We start from the raw sequence: 22,423 nt of genomic DNA, 5'->3' as shown, positions 1-22,423 counted from the left end.
GAGCTGGCCTTCTGACCCCATCTTGGCAGATTCGATACTGGCTCAGTCTGGTGGTATTTGAAGATGCTCAAACACGTCAGTCTCGTTTGGTAGATTGACTGGCACGTAAAAGAAATTCCTGCGGGACTAAATTCCAACTCCTCAGTGTCTCCGAAAATCGTAAAAGTAGTTGGTGAGATTTAAAAACAGTATTATTTAAATTATGACTACTACTAAAATGTTTTCATTCCATACTGTGATGCTGGGCCTCCTAGAGACCAACCCCACCGCCTGAATGCAGATCTGAAAAGCCGCAGTAAAGTCGTGGCCACTGTTAACAGAAACTACTCATCTCAGTAAAAGTGAAATCCACAGTAACTTTGCTACAGTACTATACTGTATCCAATATTAAAAGATTCGAACACTATTCTTGGTTTTATATAGCATGACGTTCACCTAGGTATGACAACAAGCATAAAAATAATGCTTACCAGTGTCATATTTACCGGTACTCAAATTATGTATCATTGGAAACAATTCTCCACCCACAATGTAAAGCGAACTTCTTTCTGCAATTAGGAACACCTGTTCAGCTGTAATACTATCTCTGGTTTGAGGGTGGAAAGGCACATACCTTACCGTGCTCCTTGCTCATGAGGATGCTCTGTGCATAAACCATGACATCATCTGCTTGCGCATGCATACAGTCTCCAGGCTCGTAGCACAAAAGCCAGTGTGCTTCCTGCATTTTGTCAGTCGAAACGAACAACTGTCAGTGTAACGGAGCTTCGATATAAGTCGAATGCTTGTGATAAATTGATGAAATCAGGTCGAAGCGAAGGAAACTTTTGAATTATCCATGAATGCGTGAATATGCATTAGAATTGGGTGTTCATGTGCTCCTGAGAGCCCACTGTCACAGTTCATATATCACATTTTCAGTCAATACTTCAACACTTTTTGGCATGAAATAGAAAACTTTGATCATTTTTAATTTTTTTTTTTTTCAAATTAATTTAAAGCTAAGGTGTTCTTTTCCTTTCAAATTTCGATAGAGAAAATTTCTTGAAAATCTTGCTTTCAAACAATTTCTTCAAAGTCTCATTTTTAATTATGTTTTGTAATACAGAGATTAAAAAATTAAGTACATGATATATATTTTTTTAAATATCATGAAGTCTCTATGGTGTCCCAACTTCCATGCAAGTGAACTGTAGAATTTGAATAACACTGGAGCTGAAATGACATGCTGTGAAATAATACCTTATTTTATGTAAGAGTGTAGGCATTTGTATAGACAAGAAGCTGTCAGAGAAGGTAAGGTGAAAAATGGAGTTCGGCAATGTGAGTGAATCTCTATCAGTTTTCAGGATCTTTGGACTTATTACTTTCACTCAGAATTCAATTGAGTTATTGCCAAACTAGAACTATAATGCTTTCCTAAAGAACAAATTGCACCCAGTCCAGGTCAGCATTACAATAACAATAAATCTAGATTAAAAATACACCTTTCTATGGGATTAGTTGCTAGGTGATATTCTTGTGCAAAGTAGAGAGATCTGGAATTTAATTAAACATCAGTTATAGAATATTTGATCACAAAGTAGGAAGTTGTGAGTTTAGTCCCAAATCATGAGCATGATTTTAACATATTTAATGTTGCTATGTAATGAAGAAATGTTTAGACGTAAATGTCTACATCTATGCTATGTAATATAATTGTCTAAAGAAATTTTCTATCCTGGCTCAATCCTGTGGTGTTTGAAGATACTCAAATCCACCAGCCTCATGTTAGTATATTCACTGGCATGTAAAAGAACTTCTGTGGGACAAAATTTCAAACACCTCTGCCTCTCCAAAAGTCATTAAAAATAGGATGTAAAACCATGATGATGGTGGTGATGATGATGATGATGATGATGATGATGATGAAGATGATGCTTGTTTAAAGGGGCCTAACATAGTCATCGGCCCAGATGTAAAACCAATATCATTATTTATTAGATTAGAGGAAACATTGTACAATAGCTTAGCAACTTTGTCTTCATTTTCTCACAAAGGTGGATACATACTGAATTCCAGTCAGTGCAAGTGAGATTTTGAAATAGTGTTGTGTTCCAGTTTTTTTTCAGGTTCCACATGAAACTGGTATTTTCATGATTAGTACTACAAGATTAATAGTCACATAAAACTACAAGCTTCCTGGTTTACTACTGAAATGTATTATGCTGAACTTCTAATATTTTATAGGTGGTGAGTTTACGTACCAAGTATATGGCTCTTGATGTGGTGGAAACAGAATTGCTGCCATCAGATGTAATAAAACTGAAGTTTTATCGACCACCAAATTTCAAATACCTATCTGGCCAGTGGGTGAGACTGTCTTGTACAGCCTTCCGCACAGAGGAATTCCACTCGTTTACTTTGACATCTGCCCCACATGAGAACTTCCTATCATGTCACATCAAAGCTCAAGGACCTTGGACATGGAAGCTACGAAATTATTTTGATCCTTGCAACTATAATCCAGAAGTTGATCATCCTAAGGTAAGACTCCTTTTCTTGATCTGTCCTTAAAGCTCAGTATTTTCGTTCCGGTCACTGTAATAGTTTAAGACAATTTGCATTGTGTCACTGTGTATTCAGTCTGACTCCATGGCTAAATGGTTAGCATGCTGGCCTTTGGTCAGAGGGGTCCCGGGTTCGATTCCTGGCAGGGTCGGGAATTTTAACCATAATTGGTTAATTCCCTGGCAAGGGGACTGGGTATATGGGTCATTATTATTATTATTATTATTATTATTATTATTATTATTATTTCATCCTCATCACAACGCGCAGATCGCCTATGGGCGTCAAATCAAAAGACCTGCACCAGGCCTCTCCGGAGGCCACATGAAGGAAAAAAACTGTGTATACATAAAAGCAAGGTAAAATTATAGAATTAAAAAGTATATATTTTAAGCCTCTATGGCTCAGGTGGCAGCGCACTGGCCTCTCACCGCTGGGTTCTGAGGTTCAAATTCCGGTCACTCCATGTGAGATTTGTGCTGGACAAAGCAGAGGCAGGACAGGTTTTTCTCCTGATACTCCGGATTTCCCCGTCATCTTTCATTCTAGCAACGGTCTCCGGTATAATTTCATCTGTCGGTCATTAATCATTGTCCCAGAGGTGTGCGACAGGCTTCGGCAGCCGGCACAATTCCTATCCTTGCCACTAGATGGGGCTTCATTCATTCCATTCCTGACCCGGTTGAAATTGGAAACAGGTTGTGGATTTTCAAAGTAGTATATATTTTGTTACTTTCATAACCTACCAATGTCAAATTGGATTTGCATTGTTGAAGAGTTTTCCTCATTGTATGAATTTTGGGTGAAGTCTATAATATACAGAGTGCGATAAAAGTTGCAACATAATCATCTATACATATACCGTACATGCCGCCAACTGGCTAATGGAGCATATTAAGTTCATGATATAAGGGAAGGGTCTGATAATTACTTGCTTTGCCCATTAAAACAACCACCACCAAGTTATAGCACATACAAGCCCAAATATAGTCAAATCATTGTCTTGCTCCTTCTACAATATTTATTAAAACAATGTACAAACTTTGATATCTTGAAGTGCTTTTTGATATAAAATATTCTTTAAGATACTGAGAATTCCAGATATTGAAAAATATAGCCTATGACTACAATTGTACAAATTATCTATTTCACCTAGTTAATAATAATAATAATAATAATAATAATAATAATAATAATAATATTTTAGTAGGTATATGGAAATGCATACATTTGAAAAGTCTGTCATTTTCCTTCCTCTTTTCTTCTGGTACATTCTGTTCCTTAAAAAGTATTCTGGCAAGTTAATAGTGCCAAAAATGTTTCCATCGACTGAAGATTGTCCCTGAACAAAGCAATGAAAAGCAATCATGACCTCTAAAGACTAACTTACAGGTGGTGTTTCTTTTAACAGAGATATCTTGCTGTCTGTGACAGGCCTGCACAACTGGGCTGTGCATGAGCTAAGGGTAGGATTAGGCCATGCTTGCTGTGCAGGCCACACTGTGAGAGTTCACAGCAGAAACATAGGACACTGCCTTCCCACACTAGACAGCCAACTGCCAGGAGGTGGTCCATTCGAGCAACTGCCTCCTTCCTGTATATGCCGAGAAAATATTTACAGGATGTACATTTGCAACACTGGCTGTGTGACATGAAACAAAAGTTAAAGAAATTATGATTATGAATTATAACAATTTATCCACTAATGAACAAACTTCCCCCATGAAGAGGATGCCCACAGGACAAAATATATTACATGCACTATGTCTTTAGTTGTAGAGATGATGCCTTAAAATTGAAATAATCTTTCAAGGTTGACAAGACTATATTCCTTGTCAGCAATGAAGATAGATAGAAACTTTCACTGAATTCCTTGAACGCCTTGGGAATTGTTCCCATACTCTGATCAGCAGGCTTATTACTGTGATATTCTGAAGTCCGTATTCTTGTCAGTAGAAGCGGACAGTCTATTCATATATTCTCTTCTTTTCCTCGTCCACTTTACCTGACTGGTTAGTGTCTAATTCAAACCAAACAGTAGGATCTATAATATATTTTTCGACCTTGATATTGATACTGAATGTATTTCTATTCTCTAACAAGCTGTGGACTTCTTCATGCACAGTGATGATGGACCATATTGTACGATGATGAGTTAGGCACAAGGTTTCACTGTGGGAGCAATATCCCAGGACATGAGAAAGAGTTTGTCTCGTGGCAATGCCAACAATGGTTATTGTCTCAGGACCTGCCTGGCATGGATTGAATTGCTACAACACTATTATTTTTAAAGCGTCTCACCATTCACCACATGATAATCCTTCATGGTGTTACCTAACTCATAGCTGGAGGGTGTTCCTTAAATAAGACAATGCCTTTTCCTTTTTTGAGGGAGCAGGCACCATTTTTGGTATTTATGATCTCAGGTTGTTTGTCTTATTTTCCTCAAATTCAGGAAAAAATCTTTGGCATTTAATAAACTATCAGCAGAAGTTAAGCACAATTTATACAGGTAATTGTTGCTCTTTTCTGGCAGCTACCTACTTGCCAAAATGTATGGGGTTTTATACCTTCGAAGGACCCTAAGGGCATTGATCTGTTACAGGACAGCTTCTCATTGAGACTGGAAAATGCTTAAACCTACACCAGACTGTCCAGTGTATTGGTGGGAACCTGGAGGATTTCCTTTAGGGTGTATTTGACTATTCTGTTGCTGTCGTCAAGAAGATATTTCTCAGAGCCACAGTCTGAAAAGCATATATATCAAAGTTGGAGTAACCGAAGAATTAAGGACAGTGAATTTCTAGTCTCCCTGAAGAAGAGATGATGACATAACTGCATTTTGAGACGTAATTCCTGCATTGCACTGTGCATTAACATGCGAGAGGTCGCACGAAGGCAAATTGCTCACGCTTCATATTTTAATGAGCTGCTATTTTCCTTTGGCAGTGAATGCTCTGATAAAAATATTAATATGTACCCTGTGTAACTGCCTTTCGACTAGTACTAACATAATTACCCAGTAACAATATTTTCTCAATGTAAAAAATTAATTAATTTTGTCGCAAAATCTGGTAAAGTTACGAGAGTTTTTAAAGAGCGCGAGAGGTTGTGCATGTGCAAATTGCTGCAACGTTTCCATTTGTACATTTCAATGAATGATTTGGTCACAATTCAAGATAAAACTACAGCACCACACTTCACTGAAAGCCACCATAAACCTCATGAACTTTACTTAAGAAACTTTCTTGGAAATGCAGTCATGTAAGAATGCACTGCGCGAGGGGTCGCATGAAGGCAATATGCCGCGGCAGATGAGAGAGTGAAAGAAAAGTTAAACTACTCCGGAACGCAGAAGGCAATTCACTGACGATAATCAACGTCAGGCGAGAGAGAGCGAGGAGAGGGATGAAACGAGAGCCCAAAGCCCTACAGCAGCTAGCAACGAAATTATTAACAAATATTTAAAAGTGTGGCAAATTGCCGCGGGTGCGACCTCTCGCATGTTAAATATAATCACATTCCAAAAGTTCATTCCAAGGTATCTGAAGGACTCTTCTTTCAGTATTGTTTCTATATTTTGAGATCATCCCTTCATGAAGTTGAAGTTTCCTATGGCTTTTCCCAGGTGCTTGTAACAAACATTATCACAAACTTTCTAGAAATCAAGGAAAACTATAATGGCATCAGCTTTTTCCTTCTTTGCCTTGATCAAAATGTGATGCATGTTCTCAATTTACGGTCTAGTACTCTCCTGATAATCATCTCTAGAACAGAGCAGATGATGATGATGATGATGATGATGATGATGATCCTTATTTAGCATATGGCATTTTGTGCCGGGAGTGTGTAAAGACATGTTCGGCTTGCCTGGTGCAGATCTTTCCATTTGATGCCCCATGGGCAACCTGCACATCTGGGTGCGAGAGGAGGAGGAGGAGGAGGAGGAGGAGGAGGAGGAGGAGGAGGAAAACCGATGTCGGCACACTACTACTCCTGTCGAATAACACAAAGGGGTCTGCTCTCATTGTCTCCGTCTGATGGATGAATCGTGATAAACAGCATCATATGCCCTCACTCCATATGAACACTGTAGACAAGTTTGGATTCGAATCCAGGTTTTTTTTTTTTTTCGTGCATCTAATGATAGAAATTGTATACCACCATCTCTCCCAACTTGCCAGCCAACATTCTGATGGTGGAAATTGTTTCCACCAATGGGACTTGAACCAGCTAATGATGGTGTCAGATTATGACCACCAGATGGTCAAGTAAATGGTGATAGGCCTCCAGTTCAGCACAACTTTCTCTTCTCCTGAAATAAATATCAATGCTATCCTTGCTTTCTGGAAGCACGGAGGAACATATAATGTTCTTAATTAAAGCTATGATGTCGCAGATAGAGTAATCTTTCATGACTCTCATTAATATGGGGTCTGGACCTGATGGTACGTCCATGGTAATATATTTTATAGTTTGTTATAATTGAGGCCATTTTTCTTCAGTTTTGACTTGGTTAATTTAATTTCTAACCGAGGTTCTTAAGTCTGTCAAAATAAAAACAAATGTATGAATTAATTTTATCTTCATCAGGTATATTCTTTTAATGTTTTCCTTTTCAGGTATTTTCTAAATTTATGTTATACTGAATTAGTCTGGACAGACTGAAGAACCTCACAGTGGTAAAAAACAAGAAAACAAAAACAACACACCTTTTGTAGCAGCAATGACTTCCTCTTTAGAGATGTTGAGCTGGTAGGTCTCATCCTGACTTATTCATTCTGATTCTGTCAATTAGATAAGATATTCATTTCTCAAGCAGTTGTTGGTAGTCCAATAGAGGTGGGAGAAATGGTTTTTGATATTGCTGATGGGGATTTTGCATAGTTTCCTTTTGTTCCCATGAACTCGTCAAATTGCTTTCATTCTTTAATTATACTATTGAAACTAGGTTAACTGATAGATGTATCTCCTTTAGACTGTCTTTCAGGGTTTGATGATTTTCCGTATTGGATTGTAAGGTAATGACAATTTATCCAAGTTGAACTCGGTGCAAAACTCATGTGAATAACAAATGTAATGAACATTTCAAAAACATATTGAACATTATGGAAATTCATGAACATATATTAGAAACAAGTTTGATGGATCTGTTGCAGTGCAAAAGAAAAAAAAGAATACTCAAAATGGCACACTATTTAAATACAGACATATTTGTCGTGGCTTTGAGAAGTCTAGCATCTTTTTCGTTCAATAAGTTTTTCAATGTTTTGAGTCAGGTTCTGCGCACTGGTTGGTTTCAGACAATTTTCGAGGTGAACATCTGGCCAATGAATAATGGATCTGCCTTTTACACAATTTCATTCTAGAAAACAAGCTGTTCACACAGTACTGAACATATTAAAGATTTTGACAGTTTTACGTATAATAAAAAATGTTATGTTCTGTAATGACATGCACTGAAATGCAACTAAAATTTTGTAACTAAGAATTTATGATGGTTAGATGAATGTATTCCACACTTTATAAAAACATTTTTATATAGTACATGTTTTGGTCCAATTTAGGCACTCTTCAGCTATCAAACATTGAAATAAAATTGCCAGAACAAATGAAACATAATGTTAAAACATGAGCAACATTAATTCTAAACTTGAAAATGTCCTCTTGCACATAAGTGATCACTAAACAAATGTTAATATAAAACTGAATCATGACAGGTACTGTAGCTGTAGTTCAAACGTGGCACCAGAATGTTCATTCCTTAGTTGAATATCTCTATAACGTTAAACAGCCATTTGATATTGTCTTTGTGATAGAAATTTTATAATACTCCTTTTTAAAACATTTGACATTAAAATGTTACAAATGTTCTTGTCAAAATGGAACTAAATGAATGATCGACATGATTTTCACATTTATCGGTATTTATATGTTCCTTAGAATGGGATCTGGGACAAATAAAACAAATAAGATAGAATTAAAAATATATTCTGAAGCAACATAAATATTAAAAGAAAACTGCATCTGTTTACTTACATTTCAACATTGTTTGTACACGGTGCATATCTTACATAGAATTAAACAAGGTTTAATGCTTAAGGTGAGCTGCCTCTGATGGAAGTAAAAGTTGGTAGTGGAGGAGGGGTAATGGAGGAATGGAAAGGACAGTTTTTTTATTTCTTCCAGAATGAGTAAAATTGTTATCAATTTGTCATACAGGATGTTGATGTTGTCAGATATCTCATTTATGTTTAATTTCAATTACTTGTTCATCTAATTGAATGTGAATTCTTTTTAGATATTAAGTAAAGGACTTTTTGTCAGGTAGGCCATGCAAAATTATCAAATCTTTATTTATATGAGAACATGAATGATTTCATTCTGCCACGTGTTCACTCATGGCATAAATTTTAAAATATTATTTGGCATTGACATGTTCTTAGTAGTGTCTGAAACTTTCTACTTATTTTAATTTATATACTCTGAAATCTAAATGTTTATTTGTTGTATTAATTGTATGAGTGTTATAAACATTCCTACAGTTAGTAATAGTTTTGAAAGTTGTTGACATTTATTATTCCTTTGCTGGTGAGACCTAGTGTTTACAGTGCACTATGTATTTTGATATGGGCTAGAGAAATTTCGTTACTTTCATTGACCTGTCTGTCTCATCTTTGGCTTTGACAATATGAAAGTGACGGAGATATGAGCAATGTCGCTAAAACCATTCCTTATGCAGCCAGTCCCTGCTATGAATGGTATGCAAATGTTGCTCATATGGTTGGTTGGTGCATGCATTTCAGTGGGCTTGGCAGACCGATATGTAATAGCAACTTTTGACTCGGTGAGGAAAGCAATGGGAAATTACCTCGCTCCTCATTTCCCTAGTACGCCTCTTCAGTGATATCTAGGCCATTTTATGAGAGTTAATGATGCAGATGTTGAGGATCCAACAACCTTACGAATCTACTACACTGGCGTTGCAGGAGGAGAGGTGATACTCCCGAATGGCACGTCCCAGGTGGCGGATGGGGGGGGGAGTCCTAACCGGCTTGCCAGTAAGACAAAGAGTGAAAAAAAAAATAGCTCTTGCAGACCAAACGCAGAACCCCGTGTGGGTGGGGGATGCAGACAAAGAATACACCCACGGTATCCCATACCTGTCATAAGAGGTCACTAAAAGGGGCAAGCAAGGGATGGTAGAATTAGAACCATGAGACTACTTGTAATTAGTACCATCATGCGAGGAACACTATGGGTAGTCTTTACTTGTGAGTAGTAACACTATGTTAGGTTCACAATAGGTTTGTGATTAGTAGCAACAGAGGATGAATCAGTATGGATTTTACAATACCCGTGATTAGTACCACTATATGAGCGAAACCATGAGTCTGCATTGCCAGTGATTAGTACCACTATATGAGCGAAACCGTGGGTCTGCATTGCCAGTGATTAGTACCTACTATGTGAGGAACACCACGGGATAGTAAGAGTCCCTGTGATTAGTACACCTATGTAAGGAAAACTGTGGGTGTGCGTTACCTATGAGTGGCGCTGTAATGTGAAACACCATAGGTCTGCGTTACCTGTGCGTATTACATTACCTGTGAGTAGTACCACAGTGTGTGGAACACCGTAAGTCTACGTTACTCATGACTAGTACTGCTACATGAGAAATATCATGGTTCTTACTTTCCTAGTGATAAGTACCATTATGAGGGGCCATAGACCTGGATTTTGGACCCCTTTAGACAACAAGCATAAACGATCAAGGATTGTGCTCTGGAAGCAACCCCTAGGTCAGTATAGACTATTGTTTTAAGATAGTTTCTGGGAAGGTGGGCATTGCGGGTCAAATCCACTGATTGTGAACAATGATTATGGACTTCAAACAATCTTTCTTTTTTTTTTTTTTTTCTTTTCAAATTCTAGTCAGTGGATTAATATTGGAATTATTTCCAACTTTCAGTATTGCAAGTTGGATCCGCTGATTATTTTAAATTCATATTCAGCCATTCATTCGTCATCACGTTTTGAATTCTGGTTAGTGGATAAGTCGTGGACTTTTAAACTGTCATTACATTTCATCTCATTTTGTACCATTAGGGCTGACGACCTAGATGTTAGGCCCCTTTAAACAAGCGGAATCAGAATCTTCATCATCGTCACGATCCAACAACTGCCATTCGGGCTGAGGAATAAACATACATAGATATATTATTTTATATAAATAAAACATTTTATTTTCTCTTTCTTTTCTATTATTAAATTAGTGAGAGGTTTATTTTTCAATTTATTAATTATTTTATTGATATAATTTCTACTATAACCACTGCTTATGGCTATGTTGTACATACAGGGTCTCCCATGTAAACTAAGACCGAACGCGCAGCATTTGTACTCTGTGCTGCCGCAGTTGCCTCAGCCGAACTTATGTTGTGTGTGGCCGCCTTGCTTTAAGCATGTATACAATCTTATTTGAAATCTTATCTTATAAATGATGCTGGAAGTGTTGTCTTTCCTGGGTTATACAGGCACTCTATCTGGTAACCACATTCTGGCTGACGCGAGTGAGTTCTGCCACTGGAATGTTTCTGATTACATTCATAAGGTTTTCTCCCAGTTCCTCCAATGAGTGAGGATTTGCTTGATACACTTTTTCTTTCAGTTTACCCCCACAAGTAAAAATCGCACACTATTAGATCTGGAGAATGAGGTGGGGGGGGGAATAGACCAACACTGATTACTCTCTCTGTAGACACTTCCGAGATTGTAAGATCTGCTATATGAACAGGGGTTGAATCTCGTTGAAACCACCCATGCAATTTTACTTCTTCCGTTGACTGACGGAAGGACAGCTTCAAAATGTCATCTTTGTACCTCTCCGCGTTTACTGTTGTCTCAAAAAAAAAAAAAAAAAAAAAAAAAAAGAGACCAGTTATTCATCTCGCATGAACAGCACACCAAAAGCCAATCTTCCTATTATAATGAGTGACTTCATAAACTCCATTAGGATTTTCTGCACACCTGTAGCGAGAGTAATGACTGTTCACACGACCATTAAGATGAAACTAGGCACCAAGCTCAATAGCTGCAGTCGCTTAAGTGCAGCCAGTATCCAGTATTTGGGAGATAGTGGGTTTGAAACCCGCTGTCGGCAGCCCTGAAGATGGTCTTCCGTGGTTTCCCATTTTCACACCAGGCAAATGCTGGGGCTGTACCTTAATTCAGGCCACAGCTGCTTCCTTTCCCCCTCATAGCCCTTTCCTATCCCATTGCCCATTGTCGCCATAAGAAATATCTATGTCGGTGCGACGTAAAAAAAAAAAAAAAAAAAAAAAGTGAAACCAGGCCTCATCTGAAAAGAACACAAGCTGCGAGTCTAATAAATGATTATTCAGTGATGCAAGATACCACTCAGAATATCTGACTCTTATGGGTGGATCAGCAGGTTTTAAAAAATGGGCCCATGTAAACATGTACGGTTTGATGTGTAACGGCTTTGTAACTCTGTATGCAGAGGAAACCAAAACTCCCTACTTGTTCCGCAAATTTTGAGAATGATTTATTCAGTGACTGTTCAAGATTTGCACAAATATCATCTACCTTTTCCTGTGTTAAAACTACTCGTGTGCGTGCATGTTTTTTATTGAGCTCTGAGCCAGTAGTTTCAAATTTACTTACATACATGAATCTGTGCTCATGAAGGTGGAACTTCGCCAGGAAACTTTTGAACAAATGCATCACGTACTCGTCGAGCCAACTCATACTTAAAAGAATTTTTTACATACAAAAATACGGTGTTGCAATGATAACTGTCTCGCCATGTTAACAGCCGAGATTGACTGGCTACTGATGCGTGTGAGGTCGAACACGTGCACGCCGCTTGCAAGGTAAAGAACTATGGGTGCTCCTCCAGTACTGCAGCTTACGTATCAGACAGTAAAAATGTGGCTTGGACGGTCTTAGTTTATATTCTACCCTAGTGAAGTTAATGGTAGATAAACAGATTCACCTTATGGGCGCAATATGTAGTATTGATTTCTCTATTGTATTATTTAGTGGAAAGTGAAATTTATAGAATTTACAAAGCCCTGTTAATTAAATCATAGAAAGTAGCCTTTTTTATGGGTTCCTGGATGTAAGGAATCTTGTCCGATGGTACTTATAGTTTGAATGGGTTTTCTGAAAATGCTGAATGAGAAATTATCATTATATTTAGTTATTGTGAGGTCTTAACTCTTCACGGGCGGAATGTATATATGGTCGACTTTTATGTTCCGGGCGGAAATCACGGGTTTATTAGCCGAGGAGGTACCCAAATTTGCTCAGAGATGGCAGGAGCTGTTCTCTTAACTCTTCCGGTGAGGGAAATCCCTGCAGTATCTTGCCGAGTTTGTTTTCCTGTTTGTGGGAGTTACGTAATACATACGTTGCGTGACGCAGTTTTCTCTTGTGCGTACTTCTTGCCATTTTACTGGAAAACCATGAAAATAGTATCACTAAAATGGATCAGTGATACAGACATAGTGTCAATATTGGATGATACAGTCGAAGAAGTGTCTGATTTTAGTGAATGTGAGTCTGAGGACAAAAATTCTTTCTCCAGCTCGTCTGAGTGCAACAGTGATGCAAGCGACGCTGACACAGATAGCAACAGAGCGGAGGACTGGACGGACGTGAGTAATAGCGACCCTGGGCCAACAAATATTATTCCCATTGCTAATATTGATCAAGGGCCAATATTACCATCACACTTTGTTACCGATACATCCCCTGTAGAATATTTTAATCTTTTTTTTAATGACAAAATATTTGATGATATTCTCAGTGAAACTAAATTACATGCCAATAGTATAACACAATTAGCGTCGTATAATACTTTTGCAAAACTTGTACTTCAAAGCCTTGTCTGCATCCAGATAAGTGCTTCAAGGTATATCACACTCGACATGAGTTTTGAGGATCCATCACCCTGACACCTACAAATTCAGGGTATTATTTGTGTACATTATAGGTTCAACTGCTATGACTATTTTCTGACAGATTTTTTCACGTTTTGATGGACAAAGACTAAAAATTAAGCCAAAATATCATTTAAAGTAGTTTTTGTACATATATTTCATAATAGCGGACTAAAGTGTACTTCAAGTTAACCACTGTAGCATCATAAAATGGAGTGTGCCTTGAGCCGTTCTTCCAATGAAAAAATGATTTTACAATTTTTATTTTGCCGTCAAACAGCTTCAAATTTGGATTTCCACTCCTAAACAAGGCTTGTGGTATATTTAGGCATATTTTCATGGTTTTAGTAAATTTCCCAAAATTTTGCATGCATTTTTATTTTGTTATTTTCTTAGCCACCTACGGCCATAAATGACCGCCGCCCAAGAAAGGTTAATCATTTAAAAACTTACTGATTTCTGATTCTTTTGTGAATTTAATAAGAGGATCTATAGAATGAAGAAAGTTTCTCCATCTGAAAATTGTTGACCTATAATATCAAAGGGGTTGTCTACATATCTTAACCAGTATATAATACCATTATATTTATTGATTATTTCAGTATTTTCTAAGTTATCCATATAATCCATATATATGTCTGCAAGGATTTCTGAGGCTTATGATCCCATTGGTAAACCAATATATTGGTATATTTTGTTATTAAAAATAAAATAATTATCTATTACAAAACTAAAAATTCTCAAGAATTCTATTTCAGTTTTCCTAATATTACAATGTTTATATAAATTATTGCTAATTGGGATACATATTAGTGTTATCAAAGAGAGTGAATAGTAAAAGTAGGATTTAGTTTAATGTTTATGTTGTTGCATAAATCTGTAGAATACTTAATGGTTGTTTTTGCTGTAAAAGTATGTTTCTTTATGAAAATTTGAATAAATTTAGCTTTTTTATAAGAGGACTATTTCTGAAATTAACTACAGGTCTAAGGGTATATTTTTATTTATTTTTATGTATTATTGGTAAAGCTCTACTGTGGGTATTCTGGGATTTGTGTTAATTAATTTTGAAGATTCCTGCTCATTAACTCTATCCCCCTCCCCTATGGGCTGGGCAGACACTTTTAAGTAGCGGTGGGACATGCTTCAAGCCTTATTAGCCTTATTAGTGGATTTTTTTCTCATCTTTCACGCTCATGCGACCCCTTTTGAACTGTTCAATCCACTGGTAAATGCTTCAGTGTGGCAAAACATTGTCCCCGTATTTTGCTGAAAGTCTTCTATGAATTTCTGCTCCTGGTACACCCTCAGACCACAAAAAATGGATCATGGAATGCTGTTCATCCTTGGTGCAAACAGTATGTGGCACGGCCATCCTTACGTCGCAACAATGCAAGCTGTACTGATCTGATAACGCTGAAACCTACCACAGACGTAGACATCTAGCGGCTGGTGAGCACACAACGCCACAGAGCGACTTGCCTACACATTTAGTTAGATGTTAGCTCTGCACCGTAAACAATGTTTATGTTGAGATGTAAGTAAACAGATGCAGTTTGCTTTTAATACTTATTTTGCTTCAGAATATATTTTTAATTCTGTCTTATTTTATTTTGTTTTGTTTGTCTCAAATCCCATTCTAAGGAATAGCAGATAAATGCTGATAAATGTGGAAATTCACATCAGTGATTTATTTTGTTCCGATTTGACAAAAAACATTTTAATGCAATCAATTTTTCTTAAAATACTATGAAGTATCTATGACATGAAGACAATATCAAGTGGTTGTTTAACATTACAGGGATATTCAACTCTTCAATGAACATTCTGGTTCTATGCATGGAACTAAAAAAGATATTTTTAACTTCTTTTAACCTATCATGATTCAGTTTTATATTAACCTTTGTTCAGTGATCATTTATGTGTTATTTAGTTTCAAATGGACATTTTCAGGTTTTTGAAGTATAATTTGTATTAGTCTTGTTCATATTTGAACATTGTGTTTCATTTGTTCTGATAATTTTATTTCAATATTTGATAGCTAAAGATGGTCTAAATTGGACCAAAACATGTTTATGCAAATATATATAATATATATAAGATTTTATCTGTTCATTGCCCAGAATGTAAGAAGAATGGTATTTCTTTATTGGTCATGTCCACAGTAACGAAGATATGCACTTTATAAACTATGTCATCTCTGTCTGTACGTACGTGCATCACAATAAAATAGCTGAAGAGAATATAATAAAAATCAGTGTATAAAGTCGGGGAATGAGGTACTACAATCTAAGCTATAAATAATGATATTCACACAGAGTGAAATAGTAGTTTAGGGGCAGGCTTAAAATTTAATTCTCATATGCATTACTAGTAATCCTATTGATAAATACTCCATAATTAAAAGCATTCAGAATTAAATTTCCAATAATTTATGTCTTATACATTTTTAATGTACTGGCTATAACGGGGATATTTATGAATTTAGATTTTTGTTGCTAAGTCCATATCAACACCGGAACACGAGAAAATGGGTGAGCAAAATTTAATGAAAATCTACACGTAAAGTTCGGGAATAAGGCACCACAGTCTAGGCTTTAAATAATTTTATCCACGCTGGATGAAATGGTAGTTTAGGGGAAGGTGCCTAAAATTTAAGTTTTAAATACCTGTCTTATTGGTCATATCAAAAAGTACTACATAACAAAAGTTATAGAGAATACAATTTCCGATCATTTGTCTTACACAGTTTTACTGTACCAACTGTGATAATAGAATTCATGAATATAGACTTAATTCAATTGTGTTAACTGGCGATAGTTTTTGTCGTGATTGTCCTAAGGTGTAAAACCGCATGGTCATTGGTCGATATGGACAAGGAAAATTGTGAAGATGGCCATAAAAAGTGAGAAAAATCTTCAAGGAATGACTGCTTGAAGAATAAGACGAGGGAGTCATGAAAAAAGGAAGGACTCCCTTCACACTAGATGCCTTAATATCACAGAATTGGAAGAAAAGTAAATGTGAGGACCTACAATATCAAAAACTCATAAAACTTATCAACAATACCATAAGATAACTTACCACATGCTATATGATTTTCCTGTCAATGACTGGTACTACAGCTAGTGTTTTTATGATGTATTGAATAGCTGAACCTAACCACAATAATTTATTATTTAAGAAATTTTAGTCAAATTTCTAGAAATCTTTTGATGGCAGTAGTGAAAAAAAAATTATGTGATAGACAAGATGTATTGGTCACTTTGTAGAGTTGTCGATCTTGCATTTGGTCGTCAGAGAGGGAGTGGGTGCAATTGCTGTGAGGAAGGCAATGTTGTAACCATAGAGGCAAACATATGCCAAGAAGTGAACGGCCCTGAGCCTGTCCTGGGCAACACGAGGGCCATATTGCCTGCTATCAGCCAGTTGTGCAGACATAGTCTATGATGTTACCAGCACTGTTTTTCCTTTTGCTCTAACACGCTTTGGAAGTTTTTACTATCTGTCAGGCTTTCGGCTACTACAACATCTGTGCTAATTTTTCTTCTTCTTTCTTGCTTTTTCCCAATTACCTACTTTTGGTGCAGAAAGTATGTGCAGTCGAGTTTAAACGCTAACAAAATTTGAACCAGTCCACCAATCTAAAATATAATCACACCATCATAAAGCTTGTTTCATTCTGCATTCTTTGATGGTATTTGCATATTTTTATTATGTTTCTTGTAAACTTTATATTAGGTGGAATGCAAAAATAGTTATTTTCTTACTAGTTTCTTTGTAAACACCTTTGTAGTACCATTACATGAAAATGCACTGTCCCAATTTTCATGACATTTAGGTGGATTATGGAATGTACTAGTATAAATATATTTCTGAAGTTTAGGTACTTTACATACTTCGGAAAAAATGTAATTGTTTTGTAAATGGCTGTCAGTTTGATACTGTGTGGTCTTCCGAAATCGAGATTGAGTTCATCAGAAAGGTCTGAAGTTTTGTTTCAAATTGTTGTATACCAAAAATGTAAAATGATTTCTGTATTTTATACAGATTTTTATTTGAAAACGAACGATAGGTGCTCCAGCATTAAATCAGCTTGCTTTCACCAGGGGTAGTACAACTAACAGATAAGGCCAGTTAGCACAAGCCTGAATGTGCTTACTTATATTCTGGCACTCACATGTTAAATTAGTGAAAGTTAATTGACTTATCGTTTATTTGCAGTTTTTACATTTCCCATAAGCTTTTCACATGGGGGCTTTGGACCTTCAATGCCAGGTTTAGAATTGTTTTCATTTTATTTTTATTGATGATTTTCCTAATATTTTGTAGATTTAGAATATTATGTACAATGTATATACAGTACTGTATAATGGTTACTATTTACAATGTAAGAATCTGTTTGCATAAGTCATTTATTCATTTGTATCTGATACATCATCACTGAAGAGGAAATTATCATCACCACTTTCGGAATCAGTGTTCTCAAGATCAATAATTAGAGGCTGTCACTGACCTACTTTCTGAGAGATTATCTTTCTCCCAATAATAATACTCAAATTTTTGTACGTGCATTATACACTTTTTCCAAACTTCAGGTGTCATGGAATGTAAAGTTTCCTCACACAAATCTCTGAATACATTTTCACAGTTCCCCTTTCCTTGTCATTTGCCAGATTAACACTTGCTATTTTATTTTTCACGTAAGCCCAAATGTGTTCTGTGGCATTTAACTCTCAATGCGCAACAAGCAACCACACTAATTCAACATCTTGGTGCAATTCTTTCATAATTTGGTAAAGTCTCTTTTGCAGAATTCCAAAATAAGACTTAGCATGATCAGTCAGTGCGGTGTATGTTAATATATTGAAGTTAGATGCAGTGGGAGGCAGAGAAATGTTCCTTTTCTCTATCCAGGAAATATTAGTCTTCAGCCAAGCAATCGGGTTTTAGTTTCCGGGTCAGGCATCGTATCGTAAGGTGCCGGATAAATTACACTGGCCAACTTCAGTGGAAGTTGCATTAAAATCTTGTGAAACCATTCCTCGAAATGCCAAGTATATCCTTACGATATCCTCCAGTCCCTTTCTTTCCTACAAAATGAGTTACGCCCCTTCCAAAAAGCAGTCTTCACTTCCTAAATGCTTTTTCTAGATCTACAAATGCTATGTACATGGGCTTGTTTTTCTTAATTCGATCCTCGACGTTCAGATATAAAGTTAGGATTGCTTCAAGTGTTTCTATATTTCTTCTGAAGCCAAACTGGTCTGCTCCCAACTCAGATTAAACTTGTCTTTTCATTCTTCTCTAATTAATAAAAGTTGGAAAATGACCTTAGAAGTTAGGCCCCTTTAAATGACGATGACGACGACTTAAAATTTTTTCAAGCGTGAGATACTAAACTAAGGGTTCGATGCTTTTCACACCTGTCAGCACCTCCTTTCTGTGTAAAATCAGATGACACTTCTGTATCATGCATCTTACACACTAAATGGAATAATCTCGCCATGCTGGCTTCTCCTAAAACACCCCCTCTACTCGGTAGATCTCCCAAGGCCGAGTGGACCCTGTTCCAGCCGTCGTACCACTTTTCAAATTTCGTGATAGTCTGGAATCTAACCCGGGCCTCCAGGGGTGGCAGCTAATCACAATAACCACTACACCACAGAGGGACCAGCTGCTAGCTGACTGTGCTGATTTTAAAAGGGTCAAAACAAAGCATTGCTGGCTGCTATTTTCTCCCAGCTATACATATAAGCAGCTGACAGGATAAGAGTAGACTAAATAATTCTCCATAAAGATGTTGCCAGTTTTGTCTATAGTACATGCTAGTATTTCCCTAAGATATCACACTACTATATTTGGCCACTTCATTACCCTTCTTATTTTAGATATGTTGATAATGATATCCTTTAGGATTCTCTTCTCTAATCACAGTTCACTTTATCATCAAATAACTGCAATGATCAAATGTACCTATCAAAGTTGTAGATGGATGGCTCTCATGGTCGCATGTTTAACCTGAATATTAACATGTGGGTTATCATGTGACATTACATCAGAACATCTACACATGGTAGTTAAAGGTGTATTTTTATAATTATGGTAATAAAGTTAAATTTTCCTTTTTCTTTGTATTGTTTACAGATACGCTTGGAGGGACCGTTTGGTGGTGGCAACCAGGACTGGTACAAATTTGAAGTCGCTGTGATGGTGGGTGGTGGCATTGGAGTGACACCATATGCTTCAATTCTAAATGATTTAGTGTTTGGGACTTCCACGAACAGATATTCTGGTGTTGCCTGTAAAAAGGTAATAACCAAGTCCTTTCTTAATATTCTAAGAACATAATTATTGATCGTACATAATTTACAAAATTTCTTAAATCATAATGTAATACTTTTAAATTCCTTCTCGCACTGAGGTAAAGAATACCATCTTTTAAGGCAAATTAAGATTGCTATGTTCTCTCTGCTAAACTTGGACCCTCAGGCACATTCCCTCATTCTAATTTCATTTTTCATTCTCTCACTTTAATGATATGAGTATTCCAAAAATCATGCTAGTATTACCTGTTCTTGATTTAAGAGACGAAGCATAATAAAATCTTCTTAATACCAAGGTAGGTGAAAATATGTTCGAGCGTAATCGCAAAAATAAGGTCTCCTATTTTTTTTTATGAATACAGAACTGTTCGTGTGGCTGTTGGTCACAATATTGTGAAGAGTGTTTCCTGTGCTCGCATATAAACATGCGCACGCCGCGCTGAGGCACTCAGTCTTGGCTTGGCAGCCGCTGAGAATGGAGCTCCCATTGGATGTTACCGCCAAGAGCAAAGTGCACACAGTTATTCGGTTTTTGAACGCAAGAGGTACTGAACCAACTGAAATCCATTGCCAATTGATGGAAGTGTATGGCGAGTTGTGCATGGATGTCAAAAATGTTCGTAAGTGGTGTAGAGAGTTTGCAGCCGGTCGGACTGAAATTCACGACGAACAAACTAAGGAGCAGGAGACCGTCAATTTCCATTGAGACAGTCGTGAAGGTTAAGCAACTCGTGCTTGAAGATCGGCGGATCACCCTGGATGATCTCTGCACTTTGGTTCCTGAGGTTTTTTGAAGCGCCGCTCACCAATTCTTGAACAGCATGGCGGTGAACTGGTATGACATGGGCATACAAAAAGTCACAGTCTACAAAAATGCATCGACTGGAATGTAGACAAATAGCTAAATAATCTAATATAAACAACCACAATTCTGGTCTCTTATATCGTAACTAGCAAGATACCCATGCATTGCTACGGTATTATACTGAAATTTATAATTCAATGCTTAACGTTTTATTTATAATACGCCGAAATTCGCGATCTGACGGCAAAGTTCCTCCCATTTTTCAATCTTTATTTCCTGGGCTAGCTCCAGGTATTCTGCCCGGTCAGTTGGGTCCCTAAATCTTTGCCATCCTTCCCTATAGGCATTTTTAATATGGATCAAATCCTTGAAGAGATCCGGCATGTTGTCGTCTTGGGTGCCTTGGCGGTACTGAAACCGCAGCCGGACTGCATTCGTAGTCATTACCCAACCAAGACCAGTTTCCAGCGCGGTCCCCAAATTTTGACGACGGTCCAGAATATTATTATTATTATTATTATTATTATTATTATTATGATTATTATTATTATTATTAGGGTGGGTGATATTAGTTTAATTTAGATTATTATTATTATTATTATTATTATTATTATTATTATTATTATTATTATTATTATTGATGTCCTGGACCCCGCAGCAAGATACAAGACCACTACTTGGCTGTAAATTACATCTCCTGCCATTGTCATTGCTGACAATGTCACCAGCACCATTGTCGCGCATTGGCAAGTGCGCGGGATTTCTTTCCCTTTTTAGTTGCCTTACGTCGCACCAACACAAATAGGTTATATGGCGATGATGGGATAGGAATGGGAAGGAAGCGGCCATGGCCCTAATTAAGGTACAGCCCCAGCATTTGCCTGGTGTGAAAACGGGAAACCATGGAAAACCATCTTCAGGGCTGCCGACAGTGGGGTTCGAACCCACTATCTCCTGGATGCGAGCTCACAGCTGGGCGCTCCTAACCACATGGCTGACTCGCCCGGTAAGATGGCTCTTGAAAACGAACCCAGGAAAGATTTAAAATGATACGTTTATGATTAGAATAAGTACATTATAAACAGTAAAATCAATTGGTCTCAACTCCTTTTTCACCACCCCTCCCTGGTAAGTTGATTTACCACCCCTCCACACACAAAAAAAAAGGTGTTTTTCTTCATATTTAAAGGAGATTCCAAATAACAATGTTCACGTCTGTTACCTTCAGTTTTGAGATATGTCACTTTTTTCACTTCCTTTCACACTCCCCACCCCCACCTAACTGAATTTGCCGGCAAAAAATACTTGTTTCTTTAATAGTAAAGAATCTTCTAAAAACCAATTATCACGACTGTAACATCTTCAGTTTTTGAGATATGTGTCCTCATGAAAGGAATTAAACTCCTTTTCACCCCCCCCCCCCCAAGATGATTTTCCCCCCCAAAAATGCGTTTTTCTTTGTTTTTAAAGGAGATCCAGATACAAATTTTCACATCGTAACAACTTTAGTTTTTATTAGATGGAAGTATCCTCATACAATTAATTCACTTAATTTATCAATTCATTCATCTCTTCATTTGATTTTCCGAGAATACGTGTTTCTTTACTTTTAAAGCAGACTCCAAATACCAATCTTCACTCCTGCAAAATCTTTCGTTTTTGAGATAATAGTATCTTCATACAAATAATTCAACTAATTTTTCAATTCTCCCCCCTGCCCCCCCCCCCCACCACTTCAAGTGGATTTCTAGAAACAAAATTACTTATTTCTTTAT

At 37.0% G+C, this 22,423-nt stretch overlaps 1 protein-coding gene across 1 annotated transcript in view; it reads left to right on the top strand.

The window, feature by feature from the left end:
• Positions 1–22,423, top strand: part of Duox (dual oxidase) — a 496,654-nt gene that overhangs the window by 446,843 nt on the left and 27,388 nt on the right. The window contains exons 17-18 of the mRNA XM_067142192.2: positions 2,230–2,526; positions 19,665–19,829. Coding sequence (XP_066998293.1) covers positions 2,230–2,526; positions 19,665–19,829 — 462 coding nt within the window. The remainder of the gene's footprint in view (positions 1–2,229; positions 2,527–19,664; positions 19,830–22,423) is intronic.

Source organism: Anabrus simplex, chromosome 2 (genome assembly GCF_040414725.1).
Source record: "Anabrus simplex isolate iqAnaSimp1 chromosome 2, ASM4041472v1, whole genome shotgun sequence".
NCBI lineage: Eukaryota > Metazoa > Arthropoda > Insecta > Orthoptera > Tettigoniidae > Anabrus > Anabrus simplex.
The sequence above is the reverse complement of the archived record's forward strand: the minus strand, read 5'-3'. Positions and strand labels throughout refer to the sequence as shown.